This window comes from Struthio camelus, chromosome 26 (assembly GCF_040807025.1).
Source record: "Struthio camelus isolate bStrCam1 chromosome 26, bStrCam1.hap1, whole genome shotgun sequence".
NCBI classification, from domain to species: domain Eukaryota; kingdom Metazoa; phylum Chordata; class Aves; order Struthioniformes; family Struthionidae; genus Struthio; species Struthio camelus.
In genome coordinates, this window is record NC_090967.1 from 4030822 (window position 1) to 4047919 (window position 17098).

A 17098-nucleotide genomic window follows, 5' to 3' on the forward strand; every position below is an offset into this window, starting at 1 on the left:
CATGCACCTTTCTTATGACTTATTTCTCGTCAAGTTTGCCATACGACTCCCATTATTTTAGATCAGGACTAATAGATGAAGCCTCAGAAGTACATTCAAAATTTTGTTATGTTTCCCTTTTTGTTTACCTCCCCCTTTAATCTACTTAAGGGGATGACCCTATTCTACCCTAAAGCTCTTGTACAGGTAACTGTGGCAGCTTCCTGCAATGATCAAATACACTGTGGTTTTTTTTGTTTTTTTGGTTTTTTTTTTTTTAAGGACAGAAGCGTATGATTATCGGTAGATATGCATTAGACAAGTTAAACTACCTATTTTACTCCTTGAAGTAATCACCAGTGCTTCATAGACTAAGTTCAAGAGGTTTCTGTAGAGACCATTCTGTAATTTTGAGGGTCTTCTATTGTTATCATTTAGTAAATTACTCTCTCTCGTTTAAATAATAATTCTAGGCACGCAACTGTAACTAAAATTCCTTTCTGTTTACCTTTGCAATGCAGCATGTCTATCTGAGATCCCTCTGTCTTAGTATCTTCAACTGTCTCAGCGTTGTGGACCTCAACAATTCTGCAAGGCAAAAGCAATTAGTGCTGGATAGACTTTAACACACTGGCTGAAGAACAATATAAGTTCATTCACATTGTTCAGATGTTCATTTCAGAGAACCCATCCTTGGATGCCAAACAAGGAATAGCGGTTCTTCATCTTCTGTAGTTTGCTTTATCATTCATTTTGCCAGCTCAGTCTGCATGGATGGCAATGTTACAGCCCTATCCCAGAAAGCCTGCAAGCTTTGCCTGTGTTTTTTTTGTTGTTGTTTTGGTTTTTTTTGTTTTTTTACACACCCATGCATGTTGTCCTAATTGTAACTATCCTTTCAGATAAACAGAAGGAATCCATAAACATGGCATCCAGAAAGCAGCCAGAACTCAACACCACAGGTCTGCTGTATGTGCCTGGAACAAAGAGTCTACAGCCTTGAGAAAGAGAGGGACAGGAAGGGGCATGCAGATGTGGTGCTTTTTCTCTTCTCTGCAACATGTGAGCGTAATGAAGGGGGCAGGCCCCAGCAGCCTTACTCCTATGGAGTACAGCAATCACATTAGTAACCTCCTGGGAGAGCCCCCAAAGATTTCCTGCAGAAGGCTAGGCCAGCTGAAGAGCAGGAAATTGTTTTAGCAGGAAATCTTCTTCTCATACGTTTTCCTAATAAAGTCACTATATCAGACCCCACCAGATGCTTGTGAAGAAATTGAAACAGTCAGTCTCAGACATGTTCCCTGTCTTCAACCATGTTAATTGCAAGGAACTTGTACCAGCGTACCAGTTGACAGTTGTCCCTTTTGTTTTCAACCTTGCAAGATCTGGTAAAAGTCCACGTGCCAGCTTTTATAGACCAGAGTTCTTCCTCCTCCCCTTTCCAAATAAAAAAAACTTTGTCAAACTCATAAGTAATGAGGATACAGAATAATTAAGTCACATGTCCCACTCTTCAGACTGCAAGTTGGAAGCTAGATCCTGCGAGATTTGCTATTCAGTTCTCTGTGCTCTGCTCCCTACAATGACACCTCTCACTTCCGACTAACAGGAAGTTGACACTTGTTCCTGTACCCTAGGCTAATACCCCACTTGTACCATCATCTGAGCACTAAGGTCCAAGTTTTAGTCTACCCAAAATTGTATCCCGCAGAAACAAAAGTTCCATCTTGCCTTGCTGAACAGTCCTTCCAGGAGTCCTTGGCTCCAGGCTGTCACGAAGGTGTTTGTTTCTTCACATCAATGCTAGATATTTACTCTTCCCCATTGCAATTTTTGGTGAGAAGTTGCCTTTTTAAGTACCGACCCTCAGATTTCAGAGAGGAGAGCACCTCCCGGTGTCCCCTCCCAGGGTCTGGAAAAGCCATGGCCTTCTGGAACGCACCAGGGTCTCATGACATCACAGACATCTGCCCACTGGCTTACCCCAGCCCTGCGCACACATCCCTGTATTTCTGCAGGGGCAGGTCTGTGACAAAAATAAGCCCCAATATCTCTGTCTATCAGCACACACTTGCAAATAGGCAAGTGCCTTTCTGGAATGGCACAGAACTGGTTCCATGCAATATCCTCAGCCTAATTCTGGCAGGGTTCCACCTAAATGTCACAATTTCCTCCCTTTCTACTAAATCAAAAAGATAAATCAGCATAAGGTACTATATGAATTTCAGTGTAAAGAGCAAGTGGTTGCCTCTATTACGTTTTCTCTGAATTTCTAGGGGATGGTAAACTATAATTGCTTTGGACGTTGATCTCACAGGATTTAAGGCACAGAGAAAATGCAGTATTTCAAGAAAACAGTTAAGTTGGACATGGCTAGTCCTGTGTGCTGTCCAAAAGCAGAATTGCTTCTCTGATCTAATCTGTAAGCTAGAAACCAGACAGAAGTAAATCAGAATTTTTTAATCACCCAAAGGAGTTACTACATCTTTCCTACTATGCACTTCCTCATCATTACTGAGGACGTTTTTCAGAGCGCAGATTAATCATCAGTTGTAATGGTTCTGCATCATTTCACTACCTGCTTTTATAATCAGAGCATGCAAGTGACCCAGTAAAACAACCAGAAAAATTTCTCAGCTATTTCCCTTATAACGAATCAAAAGCTGTCCTTTTCTCCTCGTTACTATATGCAATTCAAATACTGCTTGAAAAATAGGTAAGCAGCGTCTTGGAAGTCTGTCAGCTATATCCCGTTATGCTGTGCTGAAATTTAGACCCTTAACTATTAGCCTGCTCTTTAGTAAGAGGCTATTTAGATTTGCAGATGGACTAACACATTGCCTAGGTTGATAAATACCAGCATATGTACTGCAAACAAGCTGCCCCCCAATAAAGGCACACCTCTATCTGGTTAGAGCAACATTTCACAAACGAATGCATTACCCGTTATGTACTCTAAGTATTTTAGAAGTGCCTTCCCAATTGGCTAGATTTAACAATTATGCAAAGTTCCTTTACGAGAGGTGATCTTTTTGACTATGTAGAATATTCTACCATTCCTACGTTTTAGGTATATGTTAAATGCATACTTTATTTCATAAGCCTGGACTCTGTGTGGTAACTACATACAGCAAATATAATTCGGTTCCTCTTCTCCTTTTGAGATAGCTAGACCGTAGATCCAACTTTCAGATTTTGGAAGCAGTACCAAACGTTTGAAATTTCTTCCTAAAAAAATCTTAATGCCCCAATTAGTCTAAATAAAAGTGCCAGAATAATAGCTATATCCTATGTATACAGTCACCACAGAGAAAGTAAATCTTAAATTAGACAAACCTAGCTGAAGAGTTGACCAGTACATCATCCAGTGACACCTCACACTTCCCTTGAGCATCTGAATTAGGATAAGCCGCGGGGATGGGGTCTGCAAGTGCCATACGTGTATCTGACTCACACAGCGTTGTCCCTGTAAAAACAGTTGCTTAAAATGAAAATAGAATCAAATGCCACAGTGAAATCAGTTCCCTTTGATGCAGCTATCTGATCAAGGCAATCCAAAAGCAGACGTGACTCAAAACTGCTGTATTTGCACGAAATACAGTAAATTCTAATAGTGGATTAAGCGCACTTAACATCACGCTTGGATCATTTGAAAAAACTAATCAGAAGTAGAATATAAATCCACCCTCTCATCCAAAAATGAGCATGACATTTGCAGTTTTTAAGAGCTACTGTGAGGCTAACATTTAAATTTTACACTCTCTTGCCCAAAACACTACTGTTCAGCTCTCAGATCTCCCCCAAAACCAACCACTGCACAGTTCTGATTTCAGTCTTACAGTGCATTGTCTGTGCTTTCGTGCAGTCTTTCCTCTCCGCAGCCTCTCAGGATGAGCATAGATGTGTAATATCCTTTATTTTTAAACTAGCGCCCACAAGGCAGATCTATAGTATCTTATGTCATGTGTTCCCTGCCTTGCAATTGGAAGTGGCCCATCACCCCACACCAGGCTCCTTATAAGGAAGCTCTAGTCATGTGCCTCCTGCCTGCACCACCAGGGCATACAATGAGTTTTTAAGGCATGCTGGGACGGTGGAGGGTTTCTTTTTTCCTACCTGCAACACACCCACAACAGCTGGGAAGGGACGCAGCCCTTGGCTGCTGCAGAGCTGACTGCTCTGCATCGAGCTGCATTCGTGCACACTACAGACTTAATCTGCTTTTGTAAAAATAAGCCTTTGACAGACGTTGTATTTTCGGCAGCTTCCAAGCTGCTTTCAGTGAGTGTTTCGGTACCTGGCCATTACAGGGTTTCATCCCCTAAATGAAGTATTTTCTAATACTGAAAGCAACATCCATTTTGTTTGCATTCCTCAAAGGCCTTTGATGCTTATGATTTGACAGCTGAGCTTTAATCACTTCAATGAAATCCTAAATGATTGGCGATGAATCTCATTATCTTTTTAAAAAGCAGATTTTAGCTTTCTATTTTGTACCTGCATTAGACAGAAGTAACTTGAACAGGCAAGGTGAAAAGCGTTTTTGTCTGAACAAAGACAGACATTAGATAAAAGGGCTCTTTCCTTTAGCTAATGAATCAGACACTAGTAAGCAGGGGCTGAAAGAGGAAGTGACTCTGCAGCTTTCTGTTTCTGACAAGGACAGAGAAAACTATAGCGATCTGCAATCTATAGCATGCGGACCTGCTTCCAGCCCAGAAGAGCACAGCCCTCCATCTGTTTCCTTGCCTGCACAAGAATATGATGTTGCTTAAACCATGATCTGCTGCTGCTACAGGCTAGAATTCACAATACAAAAAGAGTTTAATTAATCAGAGCTGAGAGAGCAGCATCTCCAAAATCTGAACTCTGAAGCTCTGAGATAAGTGGCAGACATTGCCCAAAACCCCCTTCTAGACTGGAACACCAGAGCAGTTTATTCCATTCTTTTAATAAAGCAGCTAGGAGAAAAGGCATCTTATCTCTGCAGAGTAACCTAGTGCCAGTAACACACACCCAGAACTGTGAAACATGGGCTTAGTTCCCTCCCCAGCCTGGAGGAATTCAAACCCACATCTAGGAGAGTGTGCTAGCTACCAGATTGTATGGTGCCTGTCTGGAGGTGACGCTACCACCTCTCCTACACAGGAAGGGGCCTAGTCACAAGACTCCCTTTCTCAAAACCTTACACACATTTCTTCCCCAACACCCTCACAAAGACAGCAAGGAATGTAAGACTCCCCCCTTGCCCCTGAAGGCAGCTTTTCTCTCTGCACTAATGATAGCCTTTCTCTTGCCACCTGCTTGTTAATACAGCAAAGAAGTTTCACCAGAAAGGGTGAAGGTGTCCTCACTCCAGCTATCCCGCAGCATAGCTGGGCATGCTCTTGGGGAGTCAAAGGTTGGTCAGAATCACACTGGGCAAAGGAAGAAATTGAACTCAGCCTCACACCTCCCAGACAAGCATTTTGGCCAGTAGGCTGTGGGCCTGCCCCCCTTTCCCCCTCCCATCACTCAAGAGGAAAAAGCACTTCAAATTGGAGAAAATAACTGTATTCTGCCCTCAGTATGCTGTGCACATGTGCTATTCACAGAGACTCACCGGTACTGGGCAAAACCCTGACAACACACCTACAGAACAGCAGCACCTCCGTGCACACGCTGTAGCAGAATTTTTGGAGCGACCAAGTATACTTGTACCATAAAATATAAGCCTGTAAGCAGAAAATTGAAGTGCAGTTTAGTTGTGCGAGTTCCGTCATGAATTTAGGCCATGGGAATACCAAGTCAGTCGTGCATTTTATGTAACAAGCGCAGATTAGAAACAAAAGTCTGCCAATACACTGACGCTTGGATGTTTTTTAGGATTTTTTTTTTTTTTTTTAAATTCCTGAATACCTCGAGACTTGAGTCTGGAGTCAAGATAGCATGTACTGCCTGCTATGTGAACTGTACAGAAAGTTCCTGCCCAAAAGGTTCCACATGTTTTTCCTCCCCTCAACTATAAATCTGAGGTAGGTAAACAGCATGCTAGTTTACTGATCGTACCACATTGTAAGAGGTCTCCATAGTTATCATAACTAATGCAGCTGCTGGAAAGTACAACAGTTGGCAAATCGCTTACACAAGAAGTATTATGCAAGATCAGTCAAGTTTTCCATGAAAGAGACTCTCTGGACTCATTCCACTTAAAGAAATAAAAAGCGGTTGTCTGAGAGTTAAATAAATTGTGTTGCAAACCGTTTCCTTTACTTCTACATTAATAATGACTAAGTCAATATATTAAGACAACGTCACAAAGTTTTCTCCAATTGAAATAGCTCTGAGGATTTCCCAGCAGCTGAACTGGACAGTTTCTATAACTGTGCTCAGTTCTAGTCAAAAAATTAAAAATACTGTCTACTGCAACCTGATGGCTATTCATCTTTCAGTCCACCTATTGTGCAGTGGGGTGAATCTGGAAGAACTTTGGTATTTAAAATTAACCGATCTCAACATTTAGAAGGTACACGCTGTCCTTACAGGGGGAAACTGCTAGCAGTTTTATATTATTGCTCATCAGTAACCATCCACTTTTAAAATGTGGAGTTTGGTCTTCTTTGGCAGAGGCCACCAACTTTACGGAAAACTCACCACGTCCACCCCTTTTCCCCTAAATCATCACATGAAAGAGCAGCTTAAGAAGCATGCCTCTATGCCCTGACTGAATAACCCAAGAACATTTAGCTCAACTGCACTCTTCTTCATGTTCTCTCAGGTTCCATATTTCTTTACTCTCTCATCTCCTTATTTTTTTCCTGCTTTACCCATAGGATCTATGGGATCCTACCCATTTTCCTATTGTTATTAGAGCTGCTAAGCAATATAGCTAGCACTTTTGTTCTATGATGCTTACAAGCACAGCTATTCTATATGAGCTATAACAAAAATAAACACACGCTCACCAGGTCAAGGCCACAATTTTTTATGGAAGCTCTATGAGAGCTCAGTAGGGTCATGGATGGTCCCGTCCTGCCACATAGTATTTCTTGAGGAGACCACATAATATAACGCGTCCCGTTTGTTCAGTAACATAAAGAACACACACCTAACAAAAACCTGATGGAAGAAACCTCATTTTTAATGAGGTCTGTGTGTCAACATTAAGTCATTTAAACATGGAGCTTTTTTTTCCTGCTTTGAGAAAAGGAGCTGTATCCTAGAAGAACTGGAAGTTTGTGAACTATTTCATAGAAACAGCTTTGGAGCTTCACTTACAAAACAAAATAAAACATTGACTGTATGCAAACTCTTGAAATAATCCACAATACAGAAGTGAAGGTTTCATTTATAACAGATTCTGAATATGCCTTTACTCAAAATACATGGAGAACTTTAAAAACATCAGTTCAAAGTCAAGTTATCGACTATGTTCGTCAGTCATCTCTTAACATTTGCTAGTACAAGTCCACTTTGTTTCCTGCTGCTGCTTTATTTTCTTTTACTCACAAAGACACCACATATGATCCTGTCTGATTTCCCCTGCGCAGACCAAATTCAAGGAGCTTGCCATCTTATCCCACCGTCTTTCCAGATTTCCACCAAAACTGAAATTGACTTTTTGTTTGTTTTCTTTAAAAACTTATTAAGTTAAGGAAAAGAAGATAAGCAACAAATGACTTTCCCTCTTTTAGATTTCCCTCTTCATTTTTAAAAGGGCAGCAACATAAACTGAACAGTGAAGTTTTCTTCCTAGACAATACCCCTGACTATAGGTAAGCATATGGTTGTACTGTAAAATACTCTGATGCCCTCTAGGTATACCTTGATACATGACAGAAGGAGCAGAGAGCATGAAGAAAATTAAACCCAAACCCTAGGAGAATGATACCACACCAAACTCTTGAATGAATTGCACGACTGCAGATAAACATTTGAGTCCACTGCAGCTGCTTCAAGGAGCTGAATTTTTAGTTTAATAAAGCTACCAGCAGTAAGATATTTCCATAAGTAGGTTTAGTTACCGAACATACGAGGTTGTCGGCTGGACCTATAGCTTTCCCAACTTGAGGGGAGTGCCTGTGTGTACTGAACACTAGAGGGCCTAGAGGATCGCCCAGGGCAGGACCCTGGCAACGCAGTTTTCCGCCACGTAAGCCACCACATGACTTGTAATTCTCAGTTTTATGCAGTTTACCTCTCCGGAACATGCTGGGGAATTCACCTAAAATATCCCAAAGAGACTCACCAGAAGGCTGTTTTAAGTTCCTCTTTCCCAAACTACTATTCAGTGTACTATGTGATCAGCATTCATTCATTTACTTGTGGAAGGGAAATCCCCTCAAACACAGAATAAAGACTACTTCAGAAGCACACGAGTGTATTTGCAGAGGCACATCATCTGTGCTTCCGCCAGCTTCCACAATATCCAAGACTTTCTAATCTCTACTTGAGGTTCGGTCAGATTCACAGTTTGCGATGCTTCTGATACTGAACATTTAAGTCACTTAATATTATTTTACTGTTTGTACAGGTGAGGTACTTTCTTGCATAAGGTAATAGATCAGAATACAGGGAAGCAGCCTATGCTTGTCAAAAAAAAAAAAAAAAAAAAAGAGCGAGAGAGAGCGAGAGTGAGAGAGGCATAACCAACTCCCCTGCAGGAAGCCAGCTCCCATTACCATGTTACTGAAAAGTAAACCACATTCAGGATATCATTGCCCTCAAACCAGTTGCTAAGATCTCTAGCTTGCCTGCCTTTCTTGCTCTTAATTTAGCAGAAATAATTTCTATGTGAACACATGCACTTCAGTGCAGGAAGAGAAGTTAAACAGGGTAGAATTCACGATAGCTATTCATAGCACAGGAGGAAGTCATGGAACTTCTCTTATTTAACTTTCATTTTAGCTTCGACCTAGAGCTCTGGCTCATTAACAAAACAGAAAGTTCTAATTTTTTTTTTTTAATTATTACTATTTTAACTGTAAAGTCAAAATATTTCAGTTTTCATTTGCTAAGCAACCTTGTTCATGACAGTGTTAAGTGGTTTCTACAACTGACAGAAACGTGGCTCATAATTCCACAACGAAAGAGCGAGACCCTCCAAAACTGATCCGTTTAGCATTCAAGTATGATCACTGTTTGAATCTGACAGCCAACAACAGCTTGCGAGATTATAAGTCTGTCATTCAGCACGTTTGGAAAGTCCTGAAAATATACTGACACCAAATACTGCAGAGGAAAAAAAAAAAAAAAAGTTTGAGCTCTTGTACCAAGGTCTACACAATCACATAAACAGTCAGACAACTCTGGCCAAAAGACATGCGACCCATTTTCATAGGACAGCTTCCAGATACCAAAGGAAAGGTTACCAAAGCATATGAACCTGCTGTGAGAGCCACAAGAGCCCTCCCTCCCCAACCGTGACACAAGCAACAGGTTATTCAGAAATGGAAAAAACAGGTAGGCAGGTTTATCAGACACAAGTGATGCTAGTACCAAGCAACTGGTCACACGTAGCTTCCCCCCCTCGCCCCGTAGTAAGTTTTCTGTGAAGCAAGAGAGCGACTCACAGCCGATTTCAACCGTATCAGTAGAAATTGCTGCAACAAGAGCCTAACTAATTAAACCATACCTGCCACATGCAGCTAGCTACACAGAAAAAGAGGAACAAGACTGAAAACAGGGAGGTAAGGCAGCAAGGACAGCACGCAGCCCGATTCCTCAAAGAGAGCATCGAAACGACGCCAAGCAGCAGCCTGAGGCTCAACGGACTTTTTGTTTGTTTACACAAACTCTGAAGTAAAATCGGTTCCCCCTCGGGCCACGCCGCCCACCGAAGGGGCTGTTTTCGGTGTGGAGGCACGCTCTGAGGAGAAACGGGCGGTCATCGAGGCTCACAGGGGCTGGCAGCTGCCCCGACACCGCGCGGGGTCAGCGGTTGGCTCAACCTGGACACGACGACCCCGAGGGCGCCCGACCGGGACCGGCTCCAAGGCGCCGGGCCACAAGCCCGGCTTCCCTCAGCAGGGCGTAACCCTCCCGTTTTCGATTCCTTGGCAGTTATTTAGCCCGCGTAGGGGCTGTACCGAGCCCCCCACCCACCCCTCAACCAGAGTGCAGCCACCAGCCCTCGGAGGAGAGCGAGGCCGGGAGGCGGCGCCCCCTCGCGCACGCGCCGTTACCTCAGGAGCGAGCGGGCGGTGATCTCCGTGTGGCGCTGCAGCGGCTGCCACGCGCCGCCACGCGGGGCCCCTTTAGAGCCCTCGTGACGGAGGGAGGCCTCGCCCCTCCCCTCCCCGCTTGAAAGCCCCGCGCGCCCGCGCCACGCCGTCCCATTGGGCGCCGCCGCGCTCGGAAGGCCGCGAGGTCCCGCCCCCCCTCCCTCCTCCTCCTCCGCGGCAACTCGCGGCCGTTGACCCCGTGGCGGCGGCGCCGCCGCCGCCGCCGCCTCAGGTGTTCCCGGGCCCCGCGTCGACCGTTCCCGGGGGGCCGCTCGGCCCCTGGCCTCTCCGGAGCGGCCCCCCCCCCCCCGCGGCGCCCAGAACACCCCCAAACTCGCAGCTGGTGAGCCCCCCCTCGGTAGCCCGGCCCCGCGCAGCCCCCCCCTCGGGGGGCAAGGCCTCGGCGAGAGCTGCGCGTCGGTGGCCCTGCGGCCGGCCACTCCGCGCTGCCGCGAGGCGGACCCCTTGCCTGAGCTGACGGACTGTCAGCCCGCGCTGAAGGCGAAAAATAAGAGCGAGCAAGTGCAGGGCCTCCGCGGCTGGACAGGAGGCTTGAGTCACGCTGCAGTCATTTCGAAACAGCTGAGCTTTAGAAACAGCTAATAGCAGCAGTTTGCACGTCGAAAACGCCCGGCAGCTGCAGCTGCTCGAGTCCTTTACCCCCAAATGCAGTCGGCAGAGATGAAAGCGAGAGAAGAAATGGTGTGGTCTTTACTCACAGCTGAAGCGTTGCAGCACAAGGGAGAGCAGTGCAGAGGCTTGCCCAGCACAGCTGCGAACTAACTAGCAACATGCTGCTGCTCTCCATTCAGTGCAGACAAAGGCGATCGGCTGGGCCTGTGCTAGACAGCGCTAGGGCCACAAGCATCGTGCAGTTTTGGCAGCAGCAGATGCGCTGAGCGGTGCAAAGGCAGTGTGGCCAATAGGTTACTGGACTTGGTGTTTGAACCAGCGGTCTGTTCCCAGCTCCCCCGCTTTCTGTCCTTCCTGCATCTTGCTTATTTAAATCTGAGTCCAATAGCACATAATAATTAAAAAAAATGGTTGGGTAGATTATCATCTAGAAATAAGAGCAAATAATTAGATGAAGTTGCAGAAAAGCCAAAATTTTGTCTATCCTATTAGCAGAACAGCTGTACCCACATTGAATTGTTGCTGCTATTTTGCTAATGCAGAAAAAGGATTTCTAAGCATTGTCTTCCCTGCATACTCTGCTCTCCCCACCACCTTCCACCTATATTCCCCCTTCACACTGGGTGGGGAAGATATGGTGTGAGCCATTTAGTTGAAGAGAAGACCTAAGGAATGTGTCATGAGAGGAGCTACTGCCAGAAGATCCAGGGATGCAGCTGGAGCAGCAAAAAGTCCAAAGAACAAAACAGTGTTAAGATACAGCAGCTGGGGAACAGCAGCAAGAGCACAGAGAGCCCTTGGCTGCCAAGTCAACCCCCAGAGCCCCACACTGTGAGGTCTGCAGGTCCCGGCCCCCAAGAATTTTTGCTTTTTCAGCTGTTTGTCAGCTTCTGCAGCCTGAGCCTTCTCCCACAGCTCCACTACGCTCCCCTCCCTGTCCCAGCTATCTCATCAGCTCCTTTCTGCAGCCTGTCCAAATCCCCTGTGTGGCTTCATTTTGATTCAGATGATTTGAGTTGTTCTGAAGAGCAAAGATACAGCATCCAGAAAGTTGGAAATATCTGTTAAACCCAAAGCAGATTGCTAGCCCTCTTACTCCAGATTCCTACCTTAGTCATTAGCCAACACCTACTGTCGTGACAAAGGGCACATAATTCTCAAAAAAAAAAAAAAAAATTCAGTGGCCTGGCCCCAAGGTTAACTGATGTGGTGGGAATAACCAGTTCTATCTTTGGTGCTGCCCTGACCCAACAAATGACCTTGTGCAAGTTACTTTTCTGTGCTCCCAGCATCCTTATCTATCAACCTGAGGTTGCAACACCACAAAGGTAGATGTCCTGATGTTTGCAAAACTTTAGTTCCTCACACCAAGGGGGCAATGCATTACTGGCAAAGGACAAGATAAAAGGAAAGCACATGATCCAGAAACGCAGATACTCCTCTAAAACTCTGCCACAAGCAGTAGATGGACTGTTCTCACTGCCTGCAGGGCATTAGTTTCTACCTTGTAGTAAGAACTGGGATTAGCCAGAGCTGGCATATCTATAAGAACTGTTATTACTGGTTGGTCACAGAACAGCCTAGCCCTTTACAAACAGGGTACTTAAGCTTGAACTCTAGGGATAGCGAGCGCCCCAGCTGACTGCACCTTTTGTCAAATATCATCATTACTGGCTCTACATTTACTAGTAAATAACTTCCATAGAGTGCCAGGGTTCTCACTTTCCGAGGCACCAAAAGCAGGTTGGACCAAGCAACTCCAGGAAACGTTAGCAGAGTACAGAATCACTCACCTAGGCTGAACGTTTGCCTTGGCTGGCGAGGCCAGGAGAGACAGAGAAGGCTTTGCAGGTGACAGGTGTTCAGATCACACGTTTGGGACTTATTTTATTGGTTCCCTGCTGACTGGACTTTCAGGTCATGAAAATTGCAACCGGCATGAATTATCCATATTGGCACGAAGGGGAAAGAGTGGAATATGCACCTTAGTCCTGCATTCGTTGGCTACAGGTGAGGAGAGAGGCAAGTGAGGAAACATACCAGTTTCTACTGCCTGCATAGAAATTTTCAGTCTTGGGGACTTTAGAGGCCAATTTCTCATCTGATGATAATCAGCATAGCTCTGCGGAAGAAGGTATGTGCTATTTCCTGCCAACATCAACATCCAAAGCAAGGCTGGGTATTTTACAGTAAAGTGCCAGGTAGGTGAGCATAGTGCCTTGGTGTTTGCATCTGTAGAATTAAGACAACTAAAATTTGTCTTACTGGCCAAAGTTCCCGGACAAACCATGAGAACTGCGGGGAAGTTGTTCTTGATTAGTGTCTGACTGTGGAACAAGCTTCCAGAAGATATCTGGCAAATCCCAATATTTAAGAAATGCTAAAAAACCCTCCCCCTTTATAATGGAAAGGCTTCTTCAATGTCACTAACAATCAAAGTTTCATACTACCTTTAAACTGTGCTTGTGAGACAAAAGGAGGTTGTAGGAGAGGGGGACATGGCTGTAAATAAAGCCATCTCAAGCTCTGTTGGCAATACAGGATAGACTTTGAAGGGAAAACCAAAAACTCCATAGATTCCATTTTATTCTTGCTGGTAAGTTTTGTGGGGAGGAGGCCCAAGTACTACAGTAAGTACAAAACACAAACGTATATGACGTGGATAAAGCCTCCAGTTTAATGTCCCCTTGGATCACTTACAATAGCATAGTGAGGTCTTGCATTGTCTATGCCTAAGACTTTACGGTTTTTTTTTTTTTAACTACTATGTGTTAACTACCACCTTTTTCCCTAGGGCGGACATGGCTCTGGGTTTCTAGTCTGTGTTACCATTTATGCAATCATTTAACTTATGGTAATGGAAGACTTGGGGGGGGGAGTAAGATCTCATCAAGGTCAGATGCATCTCATGCAAGATGTGAGAGATGTAGGATAAGTGCCTTGACAAGGCCCAGGATAAACGCAGACTGGGCCCTTGGTATTTTAATACTTGTATATCTCAAATCACCTGACTGTGGTTAAGAACACTAGTGTACAAACCACATATTTTTTCCCCGCAAGATGTTGCCATTTGGTAGGTGAAGCTGCTTCAGGGTGCTGCATTCATCTTTCAGTTTGGCCACAAGCTTCCCGTGACCTACAGAAAGACACTCAGCTTGTTGGTGAAATAGAAGAAATTCCATTTGTGCATTCTCTCCTCTCTGTCTCAAAAGAAGTATCATCACTTAACAGAGCAGCAGAAAAGAGAGTGGAAATAAGTTTCTTATTTAGCTAAACTGTTCCTCATATGGAACAAGTCATATCTGCCTACTTAAATGACCTGAAACAGTTTACACAGCTTTATTTTATCACCCTTCCACTTCATCCCTGGCATTGGATCAGGATCTGTAAGTTATTCTAGGCTAGCCTTCTTCCAATCGAGTTCACAAATTTCCAAGAGTTAGTGGCAGCAAGTGACCCAGCCCAAAATGTAGTTGCACCTCAGGACAATGACTTGAAAGATAGCAGGGGAGGGAAGGGAGAGAGGAAACTGTTTTATCAATTTCCAGATGAAGTGCAGCACGAGGAGAATGAATGCACTGAGAAAATGCGATAGCAAATAACGGGTCACAAGAAAGGCATAGAGGCAAAAGAGTTTGTTTAGAGCACAATCATTTCTAAACATAAACAGATCATGTTATCTTTCCCACCAAGGACTTGTAACATCTTTCCTCCGATCACGTGAAAGGCTCTACAGCAAATAGGTGCAAGTTTCTCTGGAGAGGAGGGGAAAAAGCAAAAAAAAAAAAAAAAAAAAAAAAACACAGAACACCAGATTAAGTTCTAGAGTCACATTCAACTCTCAGCTGTCACAAATCAACATAGCTCCAAAGGCAAGGAGTCTTCACCACCAGCTGATAATCTGAACTTTGTTGACTCAGTAAGGCTACTCTATAATACATGAGCCTTATGCAGTTCCATTCTCATAAATAAAACTGTAGCAAACAGTCCATCTGTCCTGTCTATAATAGGCACAAACACCTTTCTATTTTTTTAATACTCATTAAAACATGTATATTAGTGGATTTTGAAACAACATAGTATAGACAAATACTGTCCATTGTTTTACGCAACATGCAAAGTGTTGTATGTGGCATACACATTTATGGAGTGCGAAAGGGAGTGGAGAATTAGCCCCAGAATTTCTAGCCCGTATAATCATGTAGCCTGATGCTAGATATAATCTCTCTTTACAAACCTTGTCAATGTCCTTTGAGCATCAGTGCTAAAACCACATTACTGTGTTTTTAATGCCCAAGGGTATTTCCAATCTTGAAAAAGAATTTGATGGAAAGCAGTTTGATCCAAAATTAGATGCACACAAAAGTTACATGTGTAAGAGGAATGCATTTCCAGCAGCCCAGAATGTTAGCTCTGTCTCAGAAACTTCAATAAACAAAAGAATTGTATTTTCTTCTCACTACCCTAGGATAAAAAACAGCAGGCCTGCTTCATGATTACCAAGGAACTCTGTTGCAATGGTGTTACAGTGTCTACCAGGCACGTCTAGCCCAAAACAAGAACAAGGCTGTGTGCCCTGTCTGCTCTCCCACTTTAAACTGTGTTGTAACTGAGGAAGAGGATGAATATGTAACTAAGGTAAGAGATAGCAACACGGAAAACACGTCCTATCACTTGATTACAGCAGAGTTCAGATATCATCCTGTGTGCCTTGAGACAATATAAACAGAGAAATTGCTACTGATCAGTTGATTATAATTGGAGCACAGTGCAAGACCTATGCCCTTGTAATGCAGCCTTAATTATTAATAATCCATAGAGCTTTTTAGTATTTTTCTAAGAATTTTTGCAAGTGTAACCTCACTGTAATTTTAAAACCCCCAAATTTTAAGATGCTTTGTCATAAGCATATAGACCTTACCTATGCAAACATTACAGCTGATCAAATAGAAAAGGTTCAACTTGGATGATCAGGTTCCAAACTGCTCTAAGACTTCAACCTTTTGTTACAATTCTGGATGAAAAAGTGACCTGAAACACCACAAACATTCACAAAATAGGCAGATGGAAAGTGATTGTTCTACCACGCTCTGGTTTTCAGAAAATTCAGCCCCAAGTTTATCTGATCAACAAGTGATTAATACTACATCACACGATAACAACTACTTAGTCTTTACCTAGAACTAGCCTATTGCTCGTCCATCTCCTAGAACAGCCAACTGTACCTGTAAAGCTACAGTAGCATAATTCTTGATAGAAGTTTATCTGCTGAACAAAACTCTCCCTCAACAGCCTAACCTGACAGTTCTAGAAAAACATTTTAGAGCAGATGAAATTATTATTGCCCCTCATTGCCCCCCTTTACCTGAGTTGCTGCAGTTCACAGTGCTGTAGCACAGCCTCACTTTGCTGCCAGTCTAGGCTACGAAGCCGAGTTTTGTACAGAGGTGGCTGAAGCAAAGAGACACATTCCTTTCTGCTGACACTTGTGTGGATAACAGCTTTTGGCAGATGTTTGGAATGGAGAGGTGAGCACAGACACAGCCAAGTTAACTACAGCTTATGTATCAAAGCCCTAGGGGCTCAGCTACACCTCACTTGAATATGGCTGAAGGTGTTTGTTACTATCCCTCTTCCAGCAGGCCGCTGCTGCAGAAACCCAAGAGCATTTCCCACCTACTTTAGCACCAACAAGGCAGCCATCTTAAATAACGCATACACACCTCTTTCAGATCCAACACAACGGCAACAGAAGTTCTCATCCTAAGGCCCTTGTCACTACCCATCAGCTGGTGATTATCAACCCTGTTAATTTGCTGACGGTACAATCGTTTCCTAAATCATGCAAAATCAATTGATCTGGCTTAAACAATATAAATAGCTGGTCTAACTTAATGCAGCTGATTTGGCCTGATACTAATTTGGGTGATCATTTCTCAACTTCACTGCTGGTAACGTTCACCTCCAAAATGTATGAGAAGATGGTGTGAATTTAGGGCAGTAATTTTTCCGCCAGTGTATCTGGCTCAGGAAGATATACAGCCATTGTGTAAACCACTGAAGAAGGTGGTTTGAACTAATGACAGATTTTGCCCGTGTGAAGAGTGGGTGTTCTGTTCCGTTGGGAGAGAGGTGGAGAAAATGTCATCTCCTAACAGGAAGAGGTTAAAGTGGTGGAGGTATAACATCTTCAACTAGAAGTTGTCTGCCACTAGCATTAACTAGAAAAAAGAACCCCAAAAACAAAATAGTACTTTTCTACCAACGTAGCTGAATTCACACGA

At 43.8% G+C, this 17098-nt stretch overlaps 1 protein-coding gene across 19 annotated transcripts in view; it reads right to left on the reverse strand.

Annotated features, from left to right (window-relative positions):
* ACSBG2 (acyl-CoA synthetase bubblegum family member 2) overlaps positions 1–16391 on the reverse strand; it is a 45278-nt gene extending 28887 nt beyond the window's left edge. For 5 of the 19 annotated variants that reach the window (XM_068919871.1, XM_068919870.1, XM_068919874.1 and 2 more), the window contains exons 1-3: positions 10143–10331; positions 3316–3445; positions 488–567 (exon numbers count right to left, since the gene is read on the reverse strand). In XM_068919871.1, coding sequence (XP_068775972.1) covers positions 488–567; positions 3316–3416 — 181 coding nt within the window. In that variant the 5' untranslated portion in view covers positions 3417–3445; positions 10143–10331. Of the gene's footprint in view, positions 1–487; positions 568–1324; positions 1417–3315; positions 3446–3818; positions 6231–10142; positions 10332–10650; positions 10736–10900; positions 11914–15735; positions 15846–16179 lie in introns of those variants that run through there. The other 14 variants (XM_068919877.1, XM_068919878.1, XM_068919876.1 and 11 more) reach the window with 10 other exon arrangements.
* Positions 16392–17098: the final 707 nt, after the last annotated feature.